The sequence below is a fragment of the Papaver somniferum genome, unplaced genomic scaffold, assembly GCF_003573695.1.
Source record: "Papaver somniferum cultivar HN1 unplaced genomic scaffold, ASM357369v1 unplaced-scaffold_132, whole genome shotgun sequence".
NCBI classification, from domain to species: Eukaryota; Viridiplantae; Streptophyta; class Magnoliopsida; order Ranunculales; family Papaveraceae; genus Papaver; species Papaver somniferum.
The window spans coordinates 2,005,065-2,026,799 of NW_020622381.1; the positions used below are offsets into that span (position 1 = coordinate 2,005,065).

The window sequence follows — 21,735 nt, forward strand, 5'->3', positions numbered from 1 at the left end:
AAATTGTGTAGGTCCTAAGTGGATTGTGTACATCATTTGCATTTGTAGGTCCTAACTCCTAAGTAGATTTTTTATGTAAAATTTTCATTTATTTTGTTTTCAAGTTGCATCATGTCCATTTTTGCTTTATTAGAATTGTGTCTGTAGTTAACACTTGTATTATCTAGTGTAGCTTTGTTATATTTGTAGTACAAAGTTGTCGCCACTAAATAATTCGTTGTTAGTAATAGCTTTAAGGTACTTACTTCCTTGTTTTGTAAATATATATATTTCTGTGAACTGTTTTTTTTTTCTTGAGCTTATAAGGTGCTTGCGAATCTGCTGTACAAGCCAAGGAGGAAGAAAAAAAGAGATTAGTAATTGTTTCTACTCGCGGTTTAGTGCCGGCGGTAAGTTTCTTGAAACAATAATGTGAAATGATGCTTTTGTGATAGATTTTTACTATGGTTGCTTACTGAAACTTCTGCTTTGCTTTGTATCATTCACTCCCTGCAATTATGGTGTGTGCAAATTTGGAAACCATGACTCTCTCATTCCTTATCTGACTTGTGCATTTGTTTGATGTTCTAGTTGCTCTTACTGATTCATGAACATGTGTGTAGTTTGGCACTTTGGCTTGTAATCTTCTTATGTATTTTATATGCAAATGGCATCCTGAATCTGCAAAGTGATAATGGTTTTTGTTGTTGTGGATTGTGAATCGAAATCATGTTTGAATTGGTGCCTGTTTCAGTTTATTCCATTAGTGTTAGGCATTTCTGTTTGCAGTATCTTGTACTTTGTTGGTCTTTTATGTATTAAACTGTAAACTCTTCTTCAGATTTTCAAATTTGCATTTTATGTAAATGCTTGCTCATTTTTCTTTCATTTTGCTCATATATTTCTGAGTTGGGTGATTGGTAAGTTCTTATATACTTAAAAATGTTGTTTTTAGTTCAAATTACTTACTAACTGCTATTTTTTTTTTTTGCAGAGTTCCACTGGTTCTATCATAGCCACCACCAGTGCTGCCATGGAGTTGGAATAGCCGAATAATCATCTTTTCTTTGCAATGTCCTTCTTTTCTTCATTCAAATTACTTAAGAGTCTTAAGACTATTGTCTGTAATTGTGTATGTCTATGTGTTGCAGCTACTTTCTACTTGCTATGTATTTAGCTTTGGATTGTTAATATTACATCTATCTTCGATTATAAAGAACAAGAATTTTTTTTACAAAAGTACCGACTGATACCGGAACCGTACCTGGTACCGTACGTGTACCGAATTGTACCGGAACCGAGGTACAAGGTACAGGTACCGGTCCAAAATTTTGGAACCGAGGCTAGGGAGGTACAGGTACTCGGCCTCCACAAGAACCGAGCCGAACCTTACCGTGTGCTCCCTTAGTGGCATACTTATCTTATACATAGGGAATTTGTTGTCAACACTGACAACCATGCTTTGAAGTTTTTGAATACTTCTGCTAAAGTTAACAGAATGCATGATCGATGGCTTTCCACACTCAACAAATACACGTTCTCCGTGAGACATAAAAGTGGAAAATTGAATCAAGTTGCTGATGCCTTAAGTAGAAGAAGTCATCTATTAACTACAATTCGTAATGAGAGTTATGCATTTGACTATATCAAAGACATTTATCCAGAAGATGAATATTTTGGAAAACTATGGGATCAATGCAGTTCTCAAACTCATGGGGTTGATGATTTTCTTATAAAAGAAGGTTTTATTTTTAAAGGGAATCGATTATGTATTCCTCAAGGGTCTTTACGTTTACATCTTATGCGAGAATTACATGACAGTGGTCTTGGTGGTCATTTTGGAAGAGATAAAACCATTGCCCTGATTGAAGAAAGATATTTCTGGCCATCTTTGAAACATGATGTACAAAAGTTCGTATAAAAATGCATGGTCTGTCAGAGAGCAAAGGGTACAATTCAAAATATCGGGTTGTATACTCCTTTACCAGTTCCTGATGCACCTTGGGTTGATATAAGTATGGATTTTATACTTGGTTTACCTCGTACTGCTAGAGGTAATGATTCTGTTATGGTCGTAGTTGATCGTTACTCTAAAATGGCTCACTTCGTGGCTTGTAAGAAATCAACTGACGCTTCTAATGTTGCTTCTTTGTTCTTTAAAGAAGTAGTAAGATTGCATGGGGTTCCAAATTCTATCACTTCTGACAGAGATACCAAATTTTTGAGTTATTTCTAGAAAAGTTTATGGATGCGCTTAGGCACAGTTCTACAATTCAGCACAACTTCACATCCGCAAACTGATGGACAAACTGAGGTTGTTAATAGATCACTTGGGAATTTGATTAGAGCTAAGTGCCTGGATAATAGTAAGCAGTGGGATGTGTTATTGCCACATATGGAATTCGCTTTCAACACTTCTGTGAATCGTTCTACTGGGAAAACTCCATTTGAGATTGTGTACTCTAAAGTACCTAATCATACTCTTCATTTGGTAGCCTTACCCACCACACAGAGTACAAACACTGCAGCCGACTCTTTGTAGACAAAGCAACTGAATTACATAATGAAGTAAAATCTAAACTGGAGAAGTCCAATTCTAAATATAAAGAGGATGCTGATAAACACAAGAGGTTTAAAACATTCAAGGAAGGGGAGCTCGTGATGATACATCTAAGAAAAGAGAGATTTCCAGTGGGTACTTATAACAAAACCAAGATGAAGAAATATGGTCCTTTCAAGGTTTTAAAGAAAATCAATGATAATGCTTATGTTATTGATCTACCAAATGATTGGAATATCTCCAACACATTTAACGTTCAAGAGATTTTTACGTTTCATGGTGACAATGAACTTCTGGTTTGTTTGGAAAACTCGAGGACGAGCTTTACTCTAGAAGGGGGGACTGATGCAGGGCATACTACAATTCCAGAAGATTCCGCTTAGAGGTTTGGCTTCCATGGTTTCCTAGTTTCAGTCTTTCTTATTTTTAGGATTCTTTTAGATTTCCTTTTAGTTTTCTGTTTCCTAGTTTAGTTATTCTTCAAGCCTATATAAAGGCTAGATTAAGTCTTGTAAGAGCTATCTATTACTCAATCAAATTATTAAACACAAAACTTATTTTTCTCTTCTTGCTTGAATTCTCTTCTCTTCTTGCTTATAGCAATCTAGTATTGCTTTCTTTTACCTTGTTCCACATTATACTCAATTGCAAAACACCCAATGTTCAGGGAGAAATAACATGCACTTGCAACATGATTCAAGAACGGAAATAATACAACATATAATTTGTATTAATTGAATTGCAGAAACCCAATGTTCAGGGGAAAAAATGCATAAGTCTTACTTGAGTTACATTCACTCATAAGAAACAATTCATGTTTCTGATATTTTTGACTGTTTTTTTCCCCTCTTTTCTTATCCTTTTTTTTGTATTAGTTGAATTGTAGAAATCCAATGTTCAGGGGGAAAACTGCACGGTTTTCATTTGAGTTACACTCGTTCATAAGAATACAATTCATGTTTCTGATGTTGTTAATTGTTCTTTTTTTATCCTTTCTTTTCCTAGCTGCCAGGAAGAAAATTTTTAAATAAGAAGAGTAGTAAATGCCTATTGTTATTAGATATTGAACCAAGACTGAAACTTGGGTTTATATGGGAACCCACTTCAGACGGATCAAACCTTCCCCATATGAAGGCTTTTGGTCCCTCAAAATCTCAATGCAACGGATGAGGATCCTTATGCGGTAACTTCCTGGGACTTTGAAATTCAGGAAACAGAGTTGTCACAAGCTCTTGCGGTAACGGGTTCACGACTTCCTCATTAAAACTGTCAACAGTCTCATAGTCACAACAATAATCGTCAACAATGCCAACGTATTTCTGTGAATTCGCAACATTACAAGCTTGATTATTTTCGTGATGTATGGAAAACATCACTTCTATGGCAAGAAAAACAATTAGGATTGTACCAAATATCCATTCCCATTAACTTTTTTCTGACTCTTGTTTCAGTTTTACTTTTCTTCACCATCTCCAAATCGAACCTCGACTGTTGACTTCCCCGGAACTGTTAGCCACTGAATTTTTAGAGGACATGGAAGGTTCCATGTTATTTGATAATAACCTCTCTTGTGTGGTAAGCAACGTAAACTTTCTAGCATTAATTAAATGCTTTATTTGTTGCGCTGCCAAGATTTGCAGCTTCTTCTTCTCTTTCGAAGAGAAACCCTTTTCCATCTTTCACCAATCTCCATGCATTCTCCCTTCTATGGAAAACGCCCTCCCTATCATATAAATATGGACGACCGAAAATAACTTGACAAATATCCAGTGGTAGAACATCATATGTAATTTCGTCTTATAACTTTTCGTTTATAGCAAACTTGAACTTACATTTCATCTTCACTTGTACCTCCATACTTTTATGTAGCCACCCCAGTGAATACGGTCTAGAATGCAGGAATGCATTCGGCCCCAATTCCTTCACCAACTGTTCTGAAATTAGATTTTGTTATGAACCACTATCGAACAAAGTAAGAAAGGGAGTCATCCCAATTTCAGCATATACCCAAAGCATTTATTCTCTGGTTTCTTCAGAAATAATACTCCTCTTACCTGCCATACATGCCAACTTTGCCTTTGGTTATGGAGAAACTTTGATCGCTTCTGTAGTAGGGTGAAATTGATTCTGCTGAAAATGGTAAAATGGGGTAGGTTGATGAGAAATGAGTTTAAACCCTAAACAAATGTACTATACAAGAGTATTTTAGATTCGAGAGATCAGTCTGTACAATTCTGGCCTAAACCAAAAAATGGTCGTTCCAGTCTTGCTTCGATCACAAAGTAAGGAGAAGGGTTGATCTTATGGAGGAAAGCAGAGAAGGTGTTGAGATCAGAATGATGAAATCTATAAGGTGTGGTTGTTTATGACGATGTATCAGAACATAAAACTTGCTAGTAAGTGGTAAGATGTATGTTCTTTGTGCTTTCTGGATACTTGTGTTGATTCTTGATTGAATAGATTAAAATCTATTTGTATCAAGTCATAATCGAACACCCTGATCTCATATGAAGTGGAGGTTGTGGAGTAGTGAAGAAGTGGAGATTGTATGAGAGTGATGAAAACCATGTCCCTATCGTCAAGGGAGGACCGACCGGTTTTGCATACATTACTCCTCTACTTATCAACTGTCCGATCTTCCTGACACTTTCTCATAATGGATGTGTTGTACACCACATGCTGTAGAATGCCATACCAATACTCTGATGAGCATCCCTTATTTGTGACATTGTTGATGTCTCGAGTGTTTTGGTAGAAAATAGTACTTAGTTGTAAGTGTGACATGCACAATTAAGCTAACCGGTATGACTAGGGCTTACATGTATGATTAGGGTTTACCTGCATGAACAAGGCTTACCTGCATGACTTTATCTCACCTGACTGATGAAGTTGACCTTTTATGAGTGTTTTGGTATAAAATAGTACTTAGTTGTAAGTGTGACTTGCACAATTAAGCTAACATGTATGACTAGGGTTTACATGTATGGTTAGGGTTTACCTGCATGAACAAGGCTTACCTGCATGACTTTATCTCACCTGAATGATGAAGTTGACCGGTTATGAGAGTACGTCGTGTCACAATTTGAATGAAACAATAATGTGGAGCGTGGTAGTTGTGGAGTAAGTCCAACACCATGACATGTGTAAAGTGGTCATGGGGAGTGAAGGAGAGAGTGTATGGTCATCTCAGCAATTAAACATGTGTTGTTGGTCGTGTATGTGAGACCTACATGTAAGGAAATATTTCGGCCAATCACACACAAGCTAGGCTACAGGTGGGTCATGAGTGGCAAGTCAAGTTTCATGGAAATATGACTTTCCGTGTGAAGAGGCCCAAAACTATACATGGTAATCTTGAGTAAGTATAATTGAATAAGTCGTGTGGAATGAACTGCTGAAGTCAATCACATGATGAATTTTATACTCATACAGAAATTTTGTGCATAATGGACGGCCGAGATGGGTCGTAGATCCTTTATGAGGATCGCGGCCATTGAAAGGCTCAGCATAGCCTTAATTTTAAATGTTGTAATAGTTTTTGCAACGGATATAAGCGTGACAGTTGATATAAGCCAATTGCAACACTAATTGCAACGTATAAGTGTTATATTGATGGAGCGCTACAATATTATTTGCAACGTTTACGAGTGTTACAAATTCAAATTCAAAGGTTTGGCACGTGCGACTTATATGGACAGTCGCATGTGCGATTCACACGAACTTGGGAAGTTCGAGCGGCCTACTTTGGCCAGCCATTGAGAGCTCTTCAAGTCGACTCCGAGCATTCTGATTGGTCAGAATGGTAGAGGGACTTCCATGGAACTTGATTGGTCGATTATAGTAGGATCTAGGCTAGCCAGATTGACCGACCAAGTTGAGTGGTTGAGATTATTCCGCGAATGACCTGGGCAGTCACGTCCTCACTTAAATAGAATTTTAGGCAGCTTGTCTTCCCTACTTTGTCCAGTTACTAGGAGCGGAGCAGGTAGGCTATAAACGACCTGATTGGCTGAAAAGATAGAAGGGCGACAGGTAGTCACTGTGGAACCTGATTGGTCGGGCATGGTAGGAGATAGGCTAGTTAGATCGACCGACCAAGTTGAGTGGTCAAGATCATTCCGCGACTGATCTGGGCAGGCATGATCTCACCTAAATAGAATTTCAGGCAGCTCGGCTAACATATTTTGGCTGGTTATTGGAAGTGGATCAAGTAGGTTATAAGCGACATGATTGGTTGATTATGAAGAGGGATGACAAATAGCTACTATGAGACCTGATTGGTCGTTCACAGGAGGCATACAGCCTGTCAATTTGGTTGGCCAAGTAGCATGGCCTGATCCATTCCGTGACTGACCTAGTCAGTTTCGGTTTAAACATAATTCATAATTTCGCCAATTACCTCCCTAATTAAAATTATGTACTAACATGAAAAGGGATAGCTTGATTCCTTGCTTGCCTAAGCTTAGTCTCGACCAATAGGAATCAAGATATCATGCTTGTGCCAATTTTAGGGCCAAAATAATTAAATTGTGTGTGTTGACACAAAATTAGGTCAAATAAGCGGATTTTGTATATTGACACAAAATTGAATAAATTAAACAAATTTTGTGTGTTTACACAAAATCGTTAATTTTCTACTTTCTGTGTCTAGCATGGCAGTTACCCTATCTTGCTAGCACATCTATGATGCTCATGACCAGGTTCTCTCATGCATAATTAAATCAGACACTTCAGTGGATCCATGTTACCCACCTAAGAATGAACATGGATGTCAGGTCAGTATTAAGAGTTCAGCTGGGGAGCATAATATTAAATAAATATTGATTAGGCTCTGTACTAGTGAGCAATTCATCTAGGAGTTTGAGTTTTCACTATAGAACATTTGAGATTATTACAACATGCACCAATATTGTTATGATAATCATATATATATATTCACCGAATTACTCAGTGAATACAGTTATATATATATATGTGTATATTTTCTGAATTCAGCAGGGCGAAACTCATAATATGGCCGCATACATATAAGAAGAGAGGCATAGAAACTCCAAAGATTTGTATATATTCTTTAAATTCCTTACAGAATGTACACATGTCAATTTCCAGTATCCCTGATGTCGGGTCAGGTAGACTGTAACACCCAGTGTTTTTAGCATGGCGCATGCTAAAAGATGCGTCATTGCTCGAGATGAAGCTTCATCCAAAGCTTCCGTTGCATGTGAGATGCATTTGGACTAGGGCCAACATCCGGTGCCAAGTAAGGCACATCGCGTATGCATATTGGCTAAGGCCAATATGGCATTAGTTGGAGGCTACATTGGCCAAGAGTCAATCTTGCATCAAATGATGCATTAGGCCAGTTGGGTAGATGGCCTTGAATACATACAGCCAACATGGCTGGACATCGGGTGGAAAATGTACAGCCAACATGGATGGGCATAGGAGAAGCCTACGAGCCAAAGCTATAATACCTCCATCCTGGATGAACATCGAGTTGACATTTGAATGGCCTATGGGCCAAAGTAGGAAATACAACCATCACGACCCTTCATCGGGTTTGGCCCAGGAAGTGTTCAGCGATCCTGACCGGGCATAGGAACTGGCATGTGAGCCAGAACTGAATGTACAACCATCTTAGCCGGTTATTCAGGAAAATAGATGGCAACGGCCATGAATAGTAAAAGTGGGGAGTTGATGAACGATTTTTCCTCCCCCAATTTGAGTTCTAAAAATGTCAAATTAACATATATAGGGAGTGATATTTGGTTGAAGGTGCATATGCGTACCATGTACCAAGTAAGCATCACAGCTTAGCCGGAACGCTATGAATGAAGCCCAAGGCTCATTCTAAGTTGCGTAACATATGTCATTCCACAGAGTCGATGTCATTCCTATGAATGGAGCATATGATGTTGAGGCATCACTATGTCATTACACGGACTCGATGTCATTCCTATGAATGGAGCATATGATGTTGAAGCATAACTATGTCATTCCACGGACTCGATGATGCATCACTTGGATGTATTTGACGGAACGGACTATACGTACTAGGCCATTACCGCTATTGCTTTGCCACGGTATAGCAAACGAGTTGGGTTAAGTTTCTTTCCCTTCGAGGATAAACTACGGTCTGTGCTTGATTATTTTAGAGTAGGGAAAGATACGTAGGCAGCCGCAATGAGTTGCAGCATTGCCGGTCCAGCACGTTGGCACCTCATATCATCTAAGCTCGATAACTCGATGAAAAGATGATTGCTGCCAGACTTGATGAGGAATGTTGCATGCCAGCAAGTGGATGCTCATGCTTTCCATCAAGCTACGAATAGGCGGTAAAGCGGAGTAAAAGAATGGCAATAGGCTTAGAGCGGCCTATGCCTAAGTCCACGGCTTATGCCTTAAGTCTGGATATGACTCGGGAGCTGACGGTTGCTCATCCAAATAGGAAATTCAGTGATGAATTCCCTACGTTGAGGCACAGCCAGTGATGCGTGTAATACGCATTGGCCATAACCTCTATGGCTTGAACTCTTGGCGACGACCTTATGGCCTTATACCCTTATGCGGACAAGGGTGACTTTGGAACGGTGTGGAAGCTAAGTTAGCTGCATCATGCTCGTCGAGCATGCCTGCAAGGGCGAATGGACGTGCATTTTCCCAGCCTTAAGGCCCGGATCGTAACTTCATCATGGCGCACCGGGGGAGTTATGGCCTGCGGGGCAACGCGCCAAAGGCGTAATTTTCCGGTCCGTCATAGTTGGTATCAGAGCAAGTTCCGAGAAAACTCTAGGGACTTGTGCGGGGTGGACTCATTGGAAATTATTTTCCATCATGGAAACTTAAAGTTGGAGAATAGGCCAACTTTTGCGCAGAAAAACTTTGTAACTGCTCTGCCAGTTACTATGCAAATCGAATTGAGCTTGTACACGTGATGTGAGATTGCCTGGCCTAAGCGGCACCCCACTTACGAGTGGATATCCGGAAGACCGTCTGGGACGGTGGGTAGACAATGGGAATGATCATCCCCACACATTGGAAACTGGCCAATGGTGTGCGTTGTCAGGCCCGGCTAGCATCCCACTTACGAGTGGCAACCTGGATGACCTTCAGGGACGGTGGGTAACTGGATACTGATCCACACAGTACTATGCTAAAATCTTGTCATTTCAATGACATCAACCTTGTGAACTTTAGGGACTCCTGAGTGTGTAGTATGGGATGCATACTTAGGATACCTTGTTGAGATATCCTCTTGGCACTGGCCAATTGAGATTCTTGGTATTGTTGTGGGAACTTTTGGACCTGGGCAGGTGGTATGGGACATGTGCTCAGAAGGTCTAAATTGTTGTTCATGACAACTTGAAGAAACCCGTGATTTCTGAGCATCTGGTATGGGACTTTTGCTCAGCAAATCCAAACCGAAGAGATTGTCCACAATAGTTTTGTTTTGAATTTCTGGGACGAAATTCTTTAAAGGGGTGAAGAGTGTAACACCCCGTGTTTTTAGCATGGCGCATGCTAAAAGATGCCCCATTGCTCGAGATGAAGCTTCATCCAAAGCTTCCATTGCATGTGAGATGCATTTGGCACAGGGCAAATATCCGATGCCAAGTAAGGCACATCGCGTATGCATGTTGTCTAAGGCCAATATGGCATTAGTTGGAGGCTACATTGGCCAAGAGACAATCTTGCATCAAATGATGCATTAGGGCAGTTGGGTAGATGGCCTTGAATATGTACAGCCAACATGGCTGGACATCGGGTGGAAAATGTACAACCAACATGGATGGACATCGAGTTGCCAGTGGACATCCAACATGGCTGGGCATAGGAGTGGCCTACGGGACAAAGCTATAATACAGCCATCCTGGCTGAACATCGAGTTGACATTTGAATGAACTATGTGCCAAAGTCGGAAATACATCCATCACGGCCCTTCATCGGGTTTGGTCCAAGAAGTGTTCAACGATCCTGGCCGGGCATAGGAACTGGCATATGAGCCAGAACTGAATGTACAACCATCTTGGCTGGTTATTCAGGAAAATACATGGCAACGACCATGAATAGTAAAAGTGGGGAGTTGATGAATGATTTTTCCTCCCCCAATTTGAGTTCTAATAATGTCAAATTAACATATATAGGGAGCGATAGTTGGTTGAAGGTGCATATACGGACCATGTACCAAGTAAGCTTCACATCTTAGACGGAACGCTATGAATAAAGCCTAAGGCTCATTCTAATGCGTATTAGAGCGGCCTATGCCTAAGTCCACCGCTTATGCCTTAAGTCTGGATATGACTCGGGAGCTGACGGTTGCTCATCCAAAAAGGAAATTCAGTGATGGATTCCCTACATTGAGGCACAACCAGTGATGCGTGTAATACGCATTGGCCATAACCTCTATGGCTTGAACTCTTGGCAACGACCTTATGGCCTTATATCCTTCTGGGGACAAGGGTGACTTTGGAACGGTGTGGAAGATAAGTTAGTTGCATCATGCTCGTCGAGCATGCCTGCAAGGGCGAATAGACGTGCATTTTCCCAGCCTCAAGGCCCGGATCGTAGCTTCATCTTGGCGCACCGGGGGAGTTACAGCCTGCGGGGTAACGCGCCAAAGGCGTAATTTTCCGGTCCGTCACATAGACAAACTTCTACAGTTTTTTCCCTAGGATAAAAAACCAGCATCAACATTAAGTCCCATGCTTAGCACGAAACACCGACATTGTTCCGTGGTAAGCATTAGATGGTGACAGACACAAATAAATATTTATGATAAGGTAGATAGATGTTACCAGGAAGATGGCAGTTGGCTTTAACTTCAAACAACGAACCAATACACCAATCGGAGGCAACCATCAATTATTCTCTTAGTTCGTTGACGTCGATTGAGCCATAAGTGGGGAAGAACGAGCATGGCCGCAAGGATATTGAGCTCGACCGGGCATCTCCAGGCCCACACGAGTGAACAAGGAAGGGAAGTCATTTTCCTTCCCGGACTTGGATTGTCAGGTATAAAAGGGATATTTGCTCCTCCTTGTTTATACCGATCAATAAGATCATCTTCACCATCACTGCCAGAGCACCAGCTGGTGGTTGAGGACAAGGTAAGTAAATCCCGTCCCTTTTCTTTTATTATTTGGTTGTGAGTGTTATACCATCATTAACTCTTTAACTCCATTCACAAGTAGGAACATCCCCTCCATTGATACTGGTGGTGATAGCAGATGGGCATCCATTGGAGGTAAGCATCTTGTCTTCTTCTTTCTTTTTCTCTTTTACGAGTGAAACCCTAGTTGGGTTTTGACTATAGGTGCAATATACACGACAATCAATTTTATTTTTTTATATCAAAAACTGAGAAGATACTTCCATTATCAGTGGCATTAATACGAGCATTAGTGGCAGCACTACAGACATCAAAAGCAAGACGAGCTCGAGGCGTTCATTCTCTTCTTCGTTTTTTTTTATTATTATTACAAGTGGAATGCATGTGTGTTTGTGGGTGAAAACTGCTTCTGTCGATTTCGGTAATTTTGTGTGGATGAGAAACGAGTCTAAACTCTAAACAATGCACTGCACGGGAGTACTTTTGATTCGAGAGATCAATCTGTACAATCCTGGCCTAAACCAAGAAATGGTCGTTCCAGGCTTGCTTCGGTCACAAAGTGAAGGAGAAGGGTTGGTCTTAGGGAGGAAAGTGTTGAGACCAGAATCGTTGATTCTGAAGGTGTGGTTGTTTACGACTTGTATCAAAAAGTAGAACTGGCTAGCAGAATGCAAAGATATCAAGTGATTTCTGGATACTATGTTGTTGCCGACCAAAAACCTGTTGTTTGGTGGAAAATAGGTGAAGCATATTTATACAAATCATATTTAAACGCACCCTGGTCTCGTAGGAAGTGGGAACGATTGGGTGATGGAAGAGTGGAGTAACGTATAACCGTCAGAAACCCATGCTTCCATGATAAAGGAAGTGGATCCGTTTACACCCGTTACTTCTTGCCGCCACTAATTGTCCCGCTTCATGACACTTTCTTATAACGTGCGTATTGTACGCTGCACGCTGTAAACCGCCAGACCAATACCCTGATAAGTATCCCCCAGTTTGTGACATGTTTTATGTCTCGAGTGTTTTCGTGGAAAACGTGTAGCAGGTTGCTATGTGCGGAAAATCGAAGTCAAGAGTCTTGCCGCAGGAAAATAGCATGTGATGCTATTAGGCACGTCTTGGCTGGTTGATTAAAACTTTATACAGGTCCGTCAGTTCGGTGGCGAACTTGGATGGCTGAGATTGCATCTCATGAGGAAAGGTAGCCGTTGATTATGGCTACCTTCTGTTGGTGCATGGTAATGGCACAATGGAATTTTTGGTGTATGCCAGTGGCACTGCGGCATGAATGGTATAGATCGTGCATGCCAGTGGCACAGTGGTATAAGTGGCGCCTGGCATAGCCATGGCTACGAGATTTAAGCGGCTGGTCGCCTAAAACTTGCCACAAGTCTGTCAGTTTGGTGGCGAACTTGGATGGCTGAGATTGCATCTCATGAGAAAGGATGGCCATTGATTATGGACATATCTTGTTGTATAGCAAAGTGGCGCCATTGGCATAGTGGAGTCTGGCGTAGCCATGGCATAGCGGCATGCCAGTGGCGTAGCCATGACAGCTGTTTTGGCACATTGGTGTTAGACCCAAATATGGCTCTGGAAACATTGGCCCTATTGCTAAGTTAAACTTAAGGCCTTAGGAGAATCAATTAACCTTGTTGTCATGGCGACTTTAGCTAAACTAGGGTTTGGCGTATCGAAACCTTAATTAGCACGTGCGCTGCGGCACGGTGGCGTGGCTGACATAGCTGGCGCATGCCAGTGACACGATGATGCAAGTAGCGCCTGGCATAGCCATGGCCGCTAGATTCTGGCACATTGATGTTAGACCCGAAATGTGGCGTGGAAACATTGGCCTTGTTGCTACATCAATCCCAATGCTCTGGGGAATGTTACTTAGCTTGGTTGGCGTAGCAACTTTGCCTAAATTAGGGTTTGGCATGCTGAAACCCTAATTAGTGTGTGGGGAATGCGGACGCGGCATGACGACACTTTTTGTGCTAACGGTGCCATAGTCGTGCCAAAGGAGCTATAACAAGGCCATGGTGTGGAAATGGCCACATGAGTAAGGATTTCCGTGGGTGGCTATGATATGGCGCCATTCCTAGGGCTTCGTGGGTCCCACACGGCTCGTGGCATGTTGTAGGGTCGAAGTGGCATAATTTGTACCACGACTGGAAATTAGGGCTTTGATTAATGTGGAGTCGTGCTTCTGACTAGAAAACCCTAATTTAAGCTTATCATGGCGTTGGCCACGAACAGGAGGCAGGTTAGTGCGCAGGGCGCTATTTATGGCATGTTTTGGCATGCTGCCACAAAGTGGAATGTTGGCATGCCGCTCATCTCATTGGCGCAACATGCCACGTTTGGCATGTTGGCGCGGTTTTTGGAAAGCCAATTGGCTTCGTGACCATCTGGCACAGTTTCCCCTTTTTAACACTGTGGAAAGTTTAGAGCAACCTGATTGGTCAAAAAAGAGGGCAAATCAAGCATGGGCGTGGCTACACTTATGGTGTGAGTGTGGAGGATTTAGAGCGACCTGATTGGTCGATGGGAAATGGGGCTTTCAAGTATGGGCACAACCACAACTTATGTGCGTGTGGCGAGCTTAAGGCGACCTGATTGGTCGAGGGAAATAGGGTCGGTTTAGGATGGGGCGTGGCCCATGGAAAATGGCACCGGCTGGCTTAAGGCATGGCCACGCCTCCCGTTGCTGCTGCTTCTATCCTGTGGCTCCTTGTTTTCTGATTCTAGGCAAGATTTTGCGCCTACTAATCCATGGCGGATTAATTATCTAGTTTGCCTAGGCTTAATTTCGACAAGCAAGGTCTGATACACTGCGCAAGGCGCAAAATCCTAACTTTTTCAAATTATTCAGGGTATGTGCTGACGCAGAGTTCTTTAAGTTCATTGCCAGAGAGCATCATGCTTTCTGATTGAATACCTTATGCAAAGACCTTATCCTTGATATTTGGAAATTCGTGCTACTCTGCTGTGAGTGAACACAAATTGTCATGCCATGCCAGCATTAAAGGTTCATCCGGGAAACATAGCACAAAAAGCATTCAAAGAAACTTATATTAAGTGAATATAGGCAAGCTGCCAAAATTTACAGAATATCTGGGATTGTTGCTACATGCACCATTCTGGGTAAATTTCATGAGAAAATATTGAGTTTCTCAATAAGTGTGCCAGTGAAGAGGTTGAACACTTGTCACTTTTACATGGCTTTGTCTCTTTGCAGAGTGACGGCCTATTAAATGCAGGTTTTTACAATTTTATCCCTGAACTAAAAGCCACCATCAACAACGTGCATTGCACGTCGGAAAACAACAATATTTTTTTTGTACGTATTTTACATTTTTGAACTCTAGACCCTCAAATTAACAAAGTACAATAAAAAAAGGAAAAAATATTTGGAGCTTAATTATTAAATATCACTCAGCAATATCATATGACCTGAGAACATCTCGGAATACAACATTTTTAGTACATGTTCCAGAGACATCCAGAAGAATTCCATTCTTAACTAACACTTTTGTTGTAGTTCTTGAAACTCCCTTAGACAAAGCAACATATAGTTGTCCGTGACTAAAAACTGGTTCTGGTAGATAAAGTCCTTTTGCCTTTTTTATTGTGAGGACAAAACCTACACGAACTGGAAATTGCTTGCGGACGAACTTGAATGGGAGTATCACCTCTTTGGGAGGTTCCATGAGTATCCGTGGAATCAAGACTCTGAGCCCCGAACAACTACCAGTAACGATCTCTGCATCAATGAAGTTTTTATAGAGACCTCTACATAGTAACCTCGTGTCGTTGCAAAGACCATAACTGGGATCAAGATTCCTCAAAAGAATTATCGGAACACCTATCTTGAGTATAAGTGTGTGAGGAGGCAATCCACCTGGAGCAATAGTGTTCAAAAAATCTTCGGTCCACAAATTGTTTGGGTCATCTTTAGCCATGTCAAAGGAATGGTAAACTACCTCATCTCCAGGAAAGATGCTAATAACTTTTTGATTGAGCTTTTCGACGATATCATTTATCGATGCCCACTGACTCATGTAGCTTTTATCATTTGCATTCTTTTCAAGCTCTGGAAACACCTCGTCAATTAATCTCTCAACTGATTGCTCACCTTCCCACTTCATTACAATATCATCAGGAAGCTTCACCATGTCATCCACGACAAATGGCTCAGTCCCATCTCCAATCCGTAGCAAGAATTCTGAGAAGCTAGGGTCTAACCTTGAACGCATGTTCTCTTTTAAACAAATCACCTTAACATCCTTCCAGAATTTTGCGTTTGTCAAGCATGCATTAATTGTCTGTGCTCGTGTCCCGTGCTCAATCACAGGCAATACTTAACGAAAATCCCAACCTTAAAGCAAAATCTTCCCTCCAAATGGCAATTCAACTTTGGTCAAATCTCTTAACGTTCTGTCCAGTGCTTCAAATGCATATCGGTTTGCCATCGTTGCTTCGTCCCAAATAATCAAATCGGCTTTTCGATTGAAATCTGCCAAAGGATCTTCTGCAACTATGTTGCATGTAGAAGTTGAGGTTGCTGATACAGGTATCTTAAATCTAGAACGGGCGGTCCTCCCACCTGGCATCATGGTTGCAACAATCCCTGATGTCGAAGTTGCAATTGCAATACGTCTTTCACTACGTAACTTAGCCAATATCGCCCTATAGAGAAATGTTTCCCCTGAACCACCCGGACCATCAATGAAGAATACAGATTTGTCGCCCCTTCTAACAGAATTCACTACCCTGCATAGAAATTATAGCAATTATACAAATCAGTCCAACGGATGCATTTTCCTAGAAAGCATAACACCATAGTGAAAAAGTCAAGAACTGCAATAAAAAGTACCCATTCTTAAATTAGATTAGACATTCTCGCACAATAATTTTTTGTATGAACTGTGCAAGAGTGTAAATTTTGAAATATAATTTCTAGCAAGCAAATAAACAAAAACAGATTTAAGATCTTCCAGTTTAAATACTAAGAACATGGAGTAACATCAACTTGGTATTTTCGAAACGTACGTCACACCCAGTTTTTGTCTATGTAAATGAGTTTCATTCAAAAGAAAAACAAACTTCCTAGTTACTCTATGCAACATCGAGACTTCAGAGAGTTGGTAACGGTTCGCAACATGGGAGCGCTTAGGTCTTCAATATCCAGTAGTCATAACTTCTAATTCAAGTCTAGTAAATTATACTTTCTCTCGTCACCATGTTGAAATCAGGCAGGAAAAGTCATCAGCAAGTAATAACCATTTCAAATATTAAATAAATCAGTCTTTTAAGGCAGTCACTGGGATAGAATGTCAAAACTTAGCTTAGTTGCGAAAATCCAAGTCCCCTCAACTACCCAAACATACCATCCTGCAATGACTTGTTGTGTTAGCGCAAGAGTGTAAAAAGATGCACTTCTGACACTTAAATTCACTAATGGAGGATGTTGTTACAACTTAAAATAATACTAAGAGTTTGAGTTGGTAAGCTCTTCAATTTCCACAACCTAGGATGACATATCAGCAAAACCTTAAAGGATGACACATGCTAAAATTCTAAATGAAAAAACAGGAAGAACAGTCGGAGATCTTTATACCAAGTAAACAACAAAACTAATATCATGTTTCAAGGTGCCAAGTTCCTGTATTTGGGTCAGATTTTTACCTAAGGTCAGATTTTATGATAAGCAGAATACAATCCCAAAATGGATGATTGGTGGCAAGTCTAATTCAATAAAAGTAAAACAAAAGTATTAATTAGTGGGTGCAGTTCCATAGGGTCTATAATCTACAGACTTACCTGTCGTATGCATGTTTCTGGTCCGCGTTTAGCATATCAATAGATGATAGATCTTCTGGAGAAACTGGAACTCTGAATTCCTCAGACACCAACTCGTTTACTCCTGAAGTTCCTGTGTCTTCAGTCATTGGTGGGAGTTTATCTGTGGTCATTAATTCTTCGTCGAGAATAAACCTTACTTCTCATAAAAGCAGATTGATTGCCCCTGTTTCTGTGTTGAACTGGCAGTGATGTTCAATCATATAGGGAAAAAATTCATCCCATTATTCACGAACTCCCGTGGTCTTGCAAAGGTCTAACAACATGCAAAAAAGCCTTCTTAAAGAGCAAGGCATCTCTACTTGTACAACTTCGAGAAGTGTGTCATGAATGGGAGTGTCACTTTCTAACAAACACAAATGTTGTGCTACTTCTTTATACGTCGAAAACGTATTAGCTCCCACATTTAGCAAGTCCTCGAAAGAAGTTGGACCTCTAATATTATTAAAAAGAAGTCTCAAATGATAATTTTCACTGCGGGTAGGAAAAATGTTAGCTCTACCAATTACTTTGTTATCGCGTTGCCGTCTTATCCATTGCTTTAGTGGCTTATCCCACTTGTAGTGTTCGGGAAATTCCTTGTAGAGAAGAGTTCTCGCAAACTCATCTTCTTGGTTTGTCTTAAAAAACTCAGTCAATTGAGTATGTGATGCTTTTTCTCGTCGTATCACATCTCGGACAGTATTACCTTCAGGAAGTAGAATCTTCTGCCGATCCTTTAAGTGTACTTGTAATGAAAGGACGGGAGGATAAATTTTATTCATTTGATACTTGTATATATGCCAAAGAGCTTCTTGCGGGCAAATCCATCGAGCATCTACAAACTGCTTGATCTCATCTTCCGCTTCTTTCTCGTTTGAAACTTCCATGGAGACGCGATCAACCCCTTTCTAAACATACTTGTACAGATATTTCACGGACTGTGCACTTGAACAAATCTCCACAATGATATGGAAGTCATATTTCTTCAAAAGACACGGATTATACGGAACAACCTAGCTGTTATTCACGACTTTTCCGTTGGCGAGTGTAATTGCTCTACCATCGTCGCGTCTTATATACACTGGATACGAATCTTGGCCTTCTAGAGTTTCCGCTGCAAACTCCTTCGGAAAACGCTTCTTGCACTTTCCATCCTTCTTACAGACACTATCAACATACAAAGCACATGGCATATGTATCATATGTTTGAGGACGGAAGCATACAACTCTGGTTCAACTTTTTCATCATGTATTTCTGCTCGAACAACCCTATCGTAGTCATCTGGGGTACGTAGTTTGTCTTTCTCGTGCAAGATGATAAGAATGTGTGCGTGTGGAAGACCTCTCTTCTGAAATTCAATAACATGAACATGTGAAACAACTTTTCCAAGAACCCCCTTAGTGAACAGATCTACCTTCAATTCTTCAAATTTGGAATAAAACACCCTCGTCGTCAGATCTGGCCTGTCATGTGCCTGCTTCCCTGGTTTTAGATTTCTCCGGATCTCCTCCCAATTAGGATTACACGTCATGGTTATAAGCAAATCCGGCTTGTCGTACTTCTGAACCAATGCCATATCGTCGTGATACCTTTGATGCATATCACGTGGGCTTCCCGTGTAAGAAGGAGGTAGAATAACCCGTTGCCCAATATCATCTGCAAAGTGTGCACACAAACCATTCAAACATAATTTAAGACGAAATCACAACAACAAAATAGAGATGTGATTTTTGGATATATTTGACAAAAATGAAGTTTCATATGGAAATTTAAGGCATAAAACTATCTTATTCAGAAAAAAAAGAAACATAAAAATAAGTTTAAACGGAGTCCATGAACCCTCTGTCAAGGGATGTTTAACTTCGCAAAGAAATAACGAAGTTGGATGGTTTCAAAGATAAGTTCTTGACAGCGTATCGAAACTGATGGTTGTCAAGTAACTTATTGTAGTGCTTAAAAGAAAAAAAAAGAAAAAAAAAACTTATTGTAGCTGTATCACTAAGTTGTATAGCAGACTCATCACAAACTGACTAAAATACTTTTCTACAAAAAATATATCGAGTAAATTGAGTGTTCTCTGTTTAAGAGTCATGCTCAGTATTTTCAGGATAGTTGTCCAAGGACCTAATCTGGAGTCTCGGTATGGAAATGTGATCGCGGTCTAAGCTTGTTTCGTTAAGTTGTATACGCTATCAGTACATATCATGACATAAATTCACAATTATAGGCATGATTAAAATGTTGGAAAACGATTAATAAAAAAATAATTTTTTAAAGTTTTAATAAAAAATTATAATTTATTGTTTTATTTTGTGAATGAAATTTTTTAGTCCCACATGGTGGAGTTTCCAATTTTTAGTAGTTTTAAGAAAATATATAAAGCTTTTAGTTCCACATCGGGGAGTTTTTCTTCTTAAGTTGTATTTGTCAATTATATAAAGAAATTCACTACTTTTGTAAAATCTATGGGAAAGGGGTTGCTCTATATTTTAGAGGGACCCCTAAGGGAAAATATTTTATAGCGGTTTTTAAGCATTCGCGATTTTCCTTAACGGTTTTTTCGGAGTTGCCAAGCTCAAGTTGAGCATCTACTACATATGCTAGTAGTAGGTGTATTAGGGTGTTTTATCCTGGAGATATCCGTCCTGTGAGGGCTATAGCATCACTCTTGAGTGTAGCCGGGCGCTAATGTCTTAAGGACAGCGTGTTGAACACGTGACTCACTCTATTTTCCAAAGTTTTGCCTTGTTGCTGTTGCGGAGATACGGGGAGCTTGTTCGTTTCGTCAAAGCAATCACTTCCATTATAAAGGAGCTAAGTATCAATAACTTTTGCTTATTTGATTTTTCTTTGTTTTTGATTATTGCACCCAACAATCTTAAGACATTAGCGCCCGTAATAATCGAAAATGATTGATTGGTTTGTGAATCATGGATGTTAATTGTGGAGTGAAAAAACAAAAACGAATTTCTGGTCAGCTGTAGAGTTTCAATTTTATCTTTTAATCTAGAAGGAATTTCGATGAACCCTTTTGATACAACGTAGTAGACATCCTGATAGTTACCCGCGTAAAATTTCAGAATTTTTGGAGTTGTAAAAGTATTTTTTTGATATTTTACAAAACAGAAAAACGTTTCTGAAAAATTCTGACGAGCAGAAAATTGTTGTTAACTAAATTAATTTTTGTGGGGTAACCATGAGTTTTTTGAAACGCTGATTCAAACGAAGTTTGTATATATAGATGTTATCTTCAAAACTCATATTTTACTTTCTGATTTGGAATTGTGATTTGTGAATAAAGGTGTCATCTCCGAGGGACATGGCTAATAGCCGCATGTGGTTGGAAACAAATCTTCCAAAGATGGCAAAGGTGAGAACATCGAACGCAACTCTAAGCATGGTCTTCATGATAAAGGTATATTTCGTAAACCTGAATCCGGAATTACTTTAGTTAAGGGTGAGTGTTATGTTTGTAAAATTTCTGGCCACGCGGCAATAAATTGTAGACAACATAAAAACCTTAATAAGTAGAAAGTTAATGCTAATTTAGTTGAAACAAACTAGAACGAGTTTGGTGGCATGATGTCGGAAGTTATTTTAATAACCAATGTGAGAGACCAGTAGGTGGACTCTGGAGCCACCAAGAATGTTTGTTGAAACAGAGACCTGTTCACCTCCTATCATAGGATAGGGGATGTCGAGAAACTCTTATTGAGTAACTCATATGCAATAGAGGTTGCATAAAAGGAAAAGGTCGAGCAGAAGCTCATATCTGTAATATTCTCACATTGAATGAAGTTTTCATGTTCCGAGCATATGCGAAAATCTTGTATCTTGTTCTGTTGTAGATGGAAAAATATTTAAGATCTTAATTGAATCTGGAAAACTTGTTGTAACTAGGCAGTGATTTTTTAAGCAAGAGTTATAGGACTTTGGGTCTATATAAGCTTAACGGAAAAACTGATGATGTGAACGTAGTTGATTCTTGTGATATCTTTGTGTGATTGATTGTTTTACGTGGTAGACTTGGAACCGTAAACTTATAAGTCAATGCTTAACTGGCTAGCATAGGCTTCGTACCCAAATTTAGTTTGGATTTTGAACACAAAAGTGAAATCTGTGAAGAATCAAAATATGCTATAAAATCTTTTAGCACAAATGTTCAGATTAATTCTAAGCCTTTAGAATTAATTCAGTTAGGCCTAGTTGACATGAGTTCAACCCAAAACCACTGTG

The 21,735-nt window shown here is 40.1% G+C and overlaps 3 protein-coding genes across 3 annotated transcripts; all 3 read right to left on the reverse strand.

Moving 5' to 3' along the window:
* Nucleotides 1-15,085: 15,085 nt before the first annotated feature.
* Nucleotides 15,086-15,910, reverse strand: LOC113333207. The gene has a single exon (XM_026579719.1). It carries the CDS (start codon nt 15,908-15,910, stop codon nt 15,086-15,088), a length of 825 nt encoding a protein of 274 aa, XP_026435504.1.
* A 123-nt stretch (nt 15,911-16,033) lies between these two features.
* LOC113333208 (ATP-dependent DNA helicase pif1-like) lies at nt 16,034-17,629 on the reverse strand. The gene is made up of 2 exons (XM_026579720.1): nt 17,478-17,629; nt 16,034-16,427 (listed from the first exon to the last, which is right to left on the reverse strand). Exons 1-2 carry the CDS (start codon nt 17,627-17,629, stop codon nt 16,034-16,036), a joined length of 546 nt encoding a protein of 181 aa, XP_026435505.1.
* An 882-nt stretch (nt 17,630-18,511) lies between these two features.
* On the reverse strand, nt 18,512-19,075 carry LOC113333209. Its single transcript, XM_026579721.1, has one exon. It carries the CDS (start codon nt 19,073-19,075, stop codon nt 18,512-18,514), a length of 564 nt encoding a protein of 187 aa, XP_026435506.1.
* Between the last annotated feature and the right edge of the window lie 2,660 nt (nt 19,076-21,735).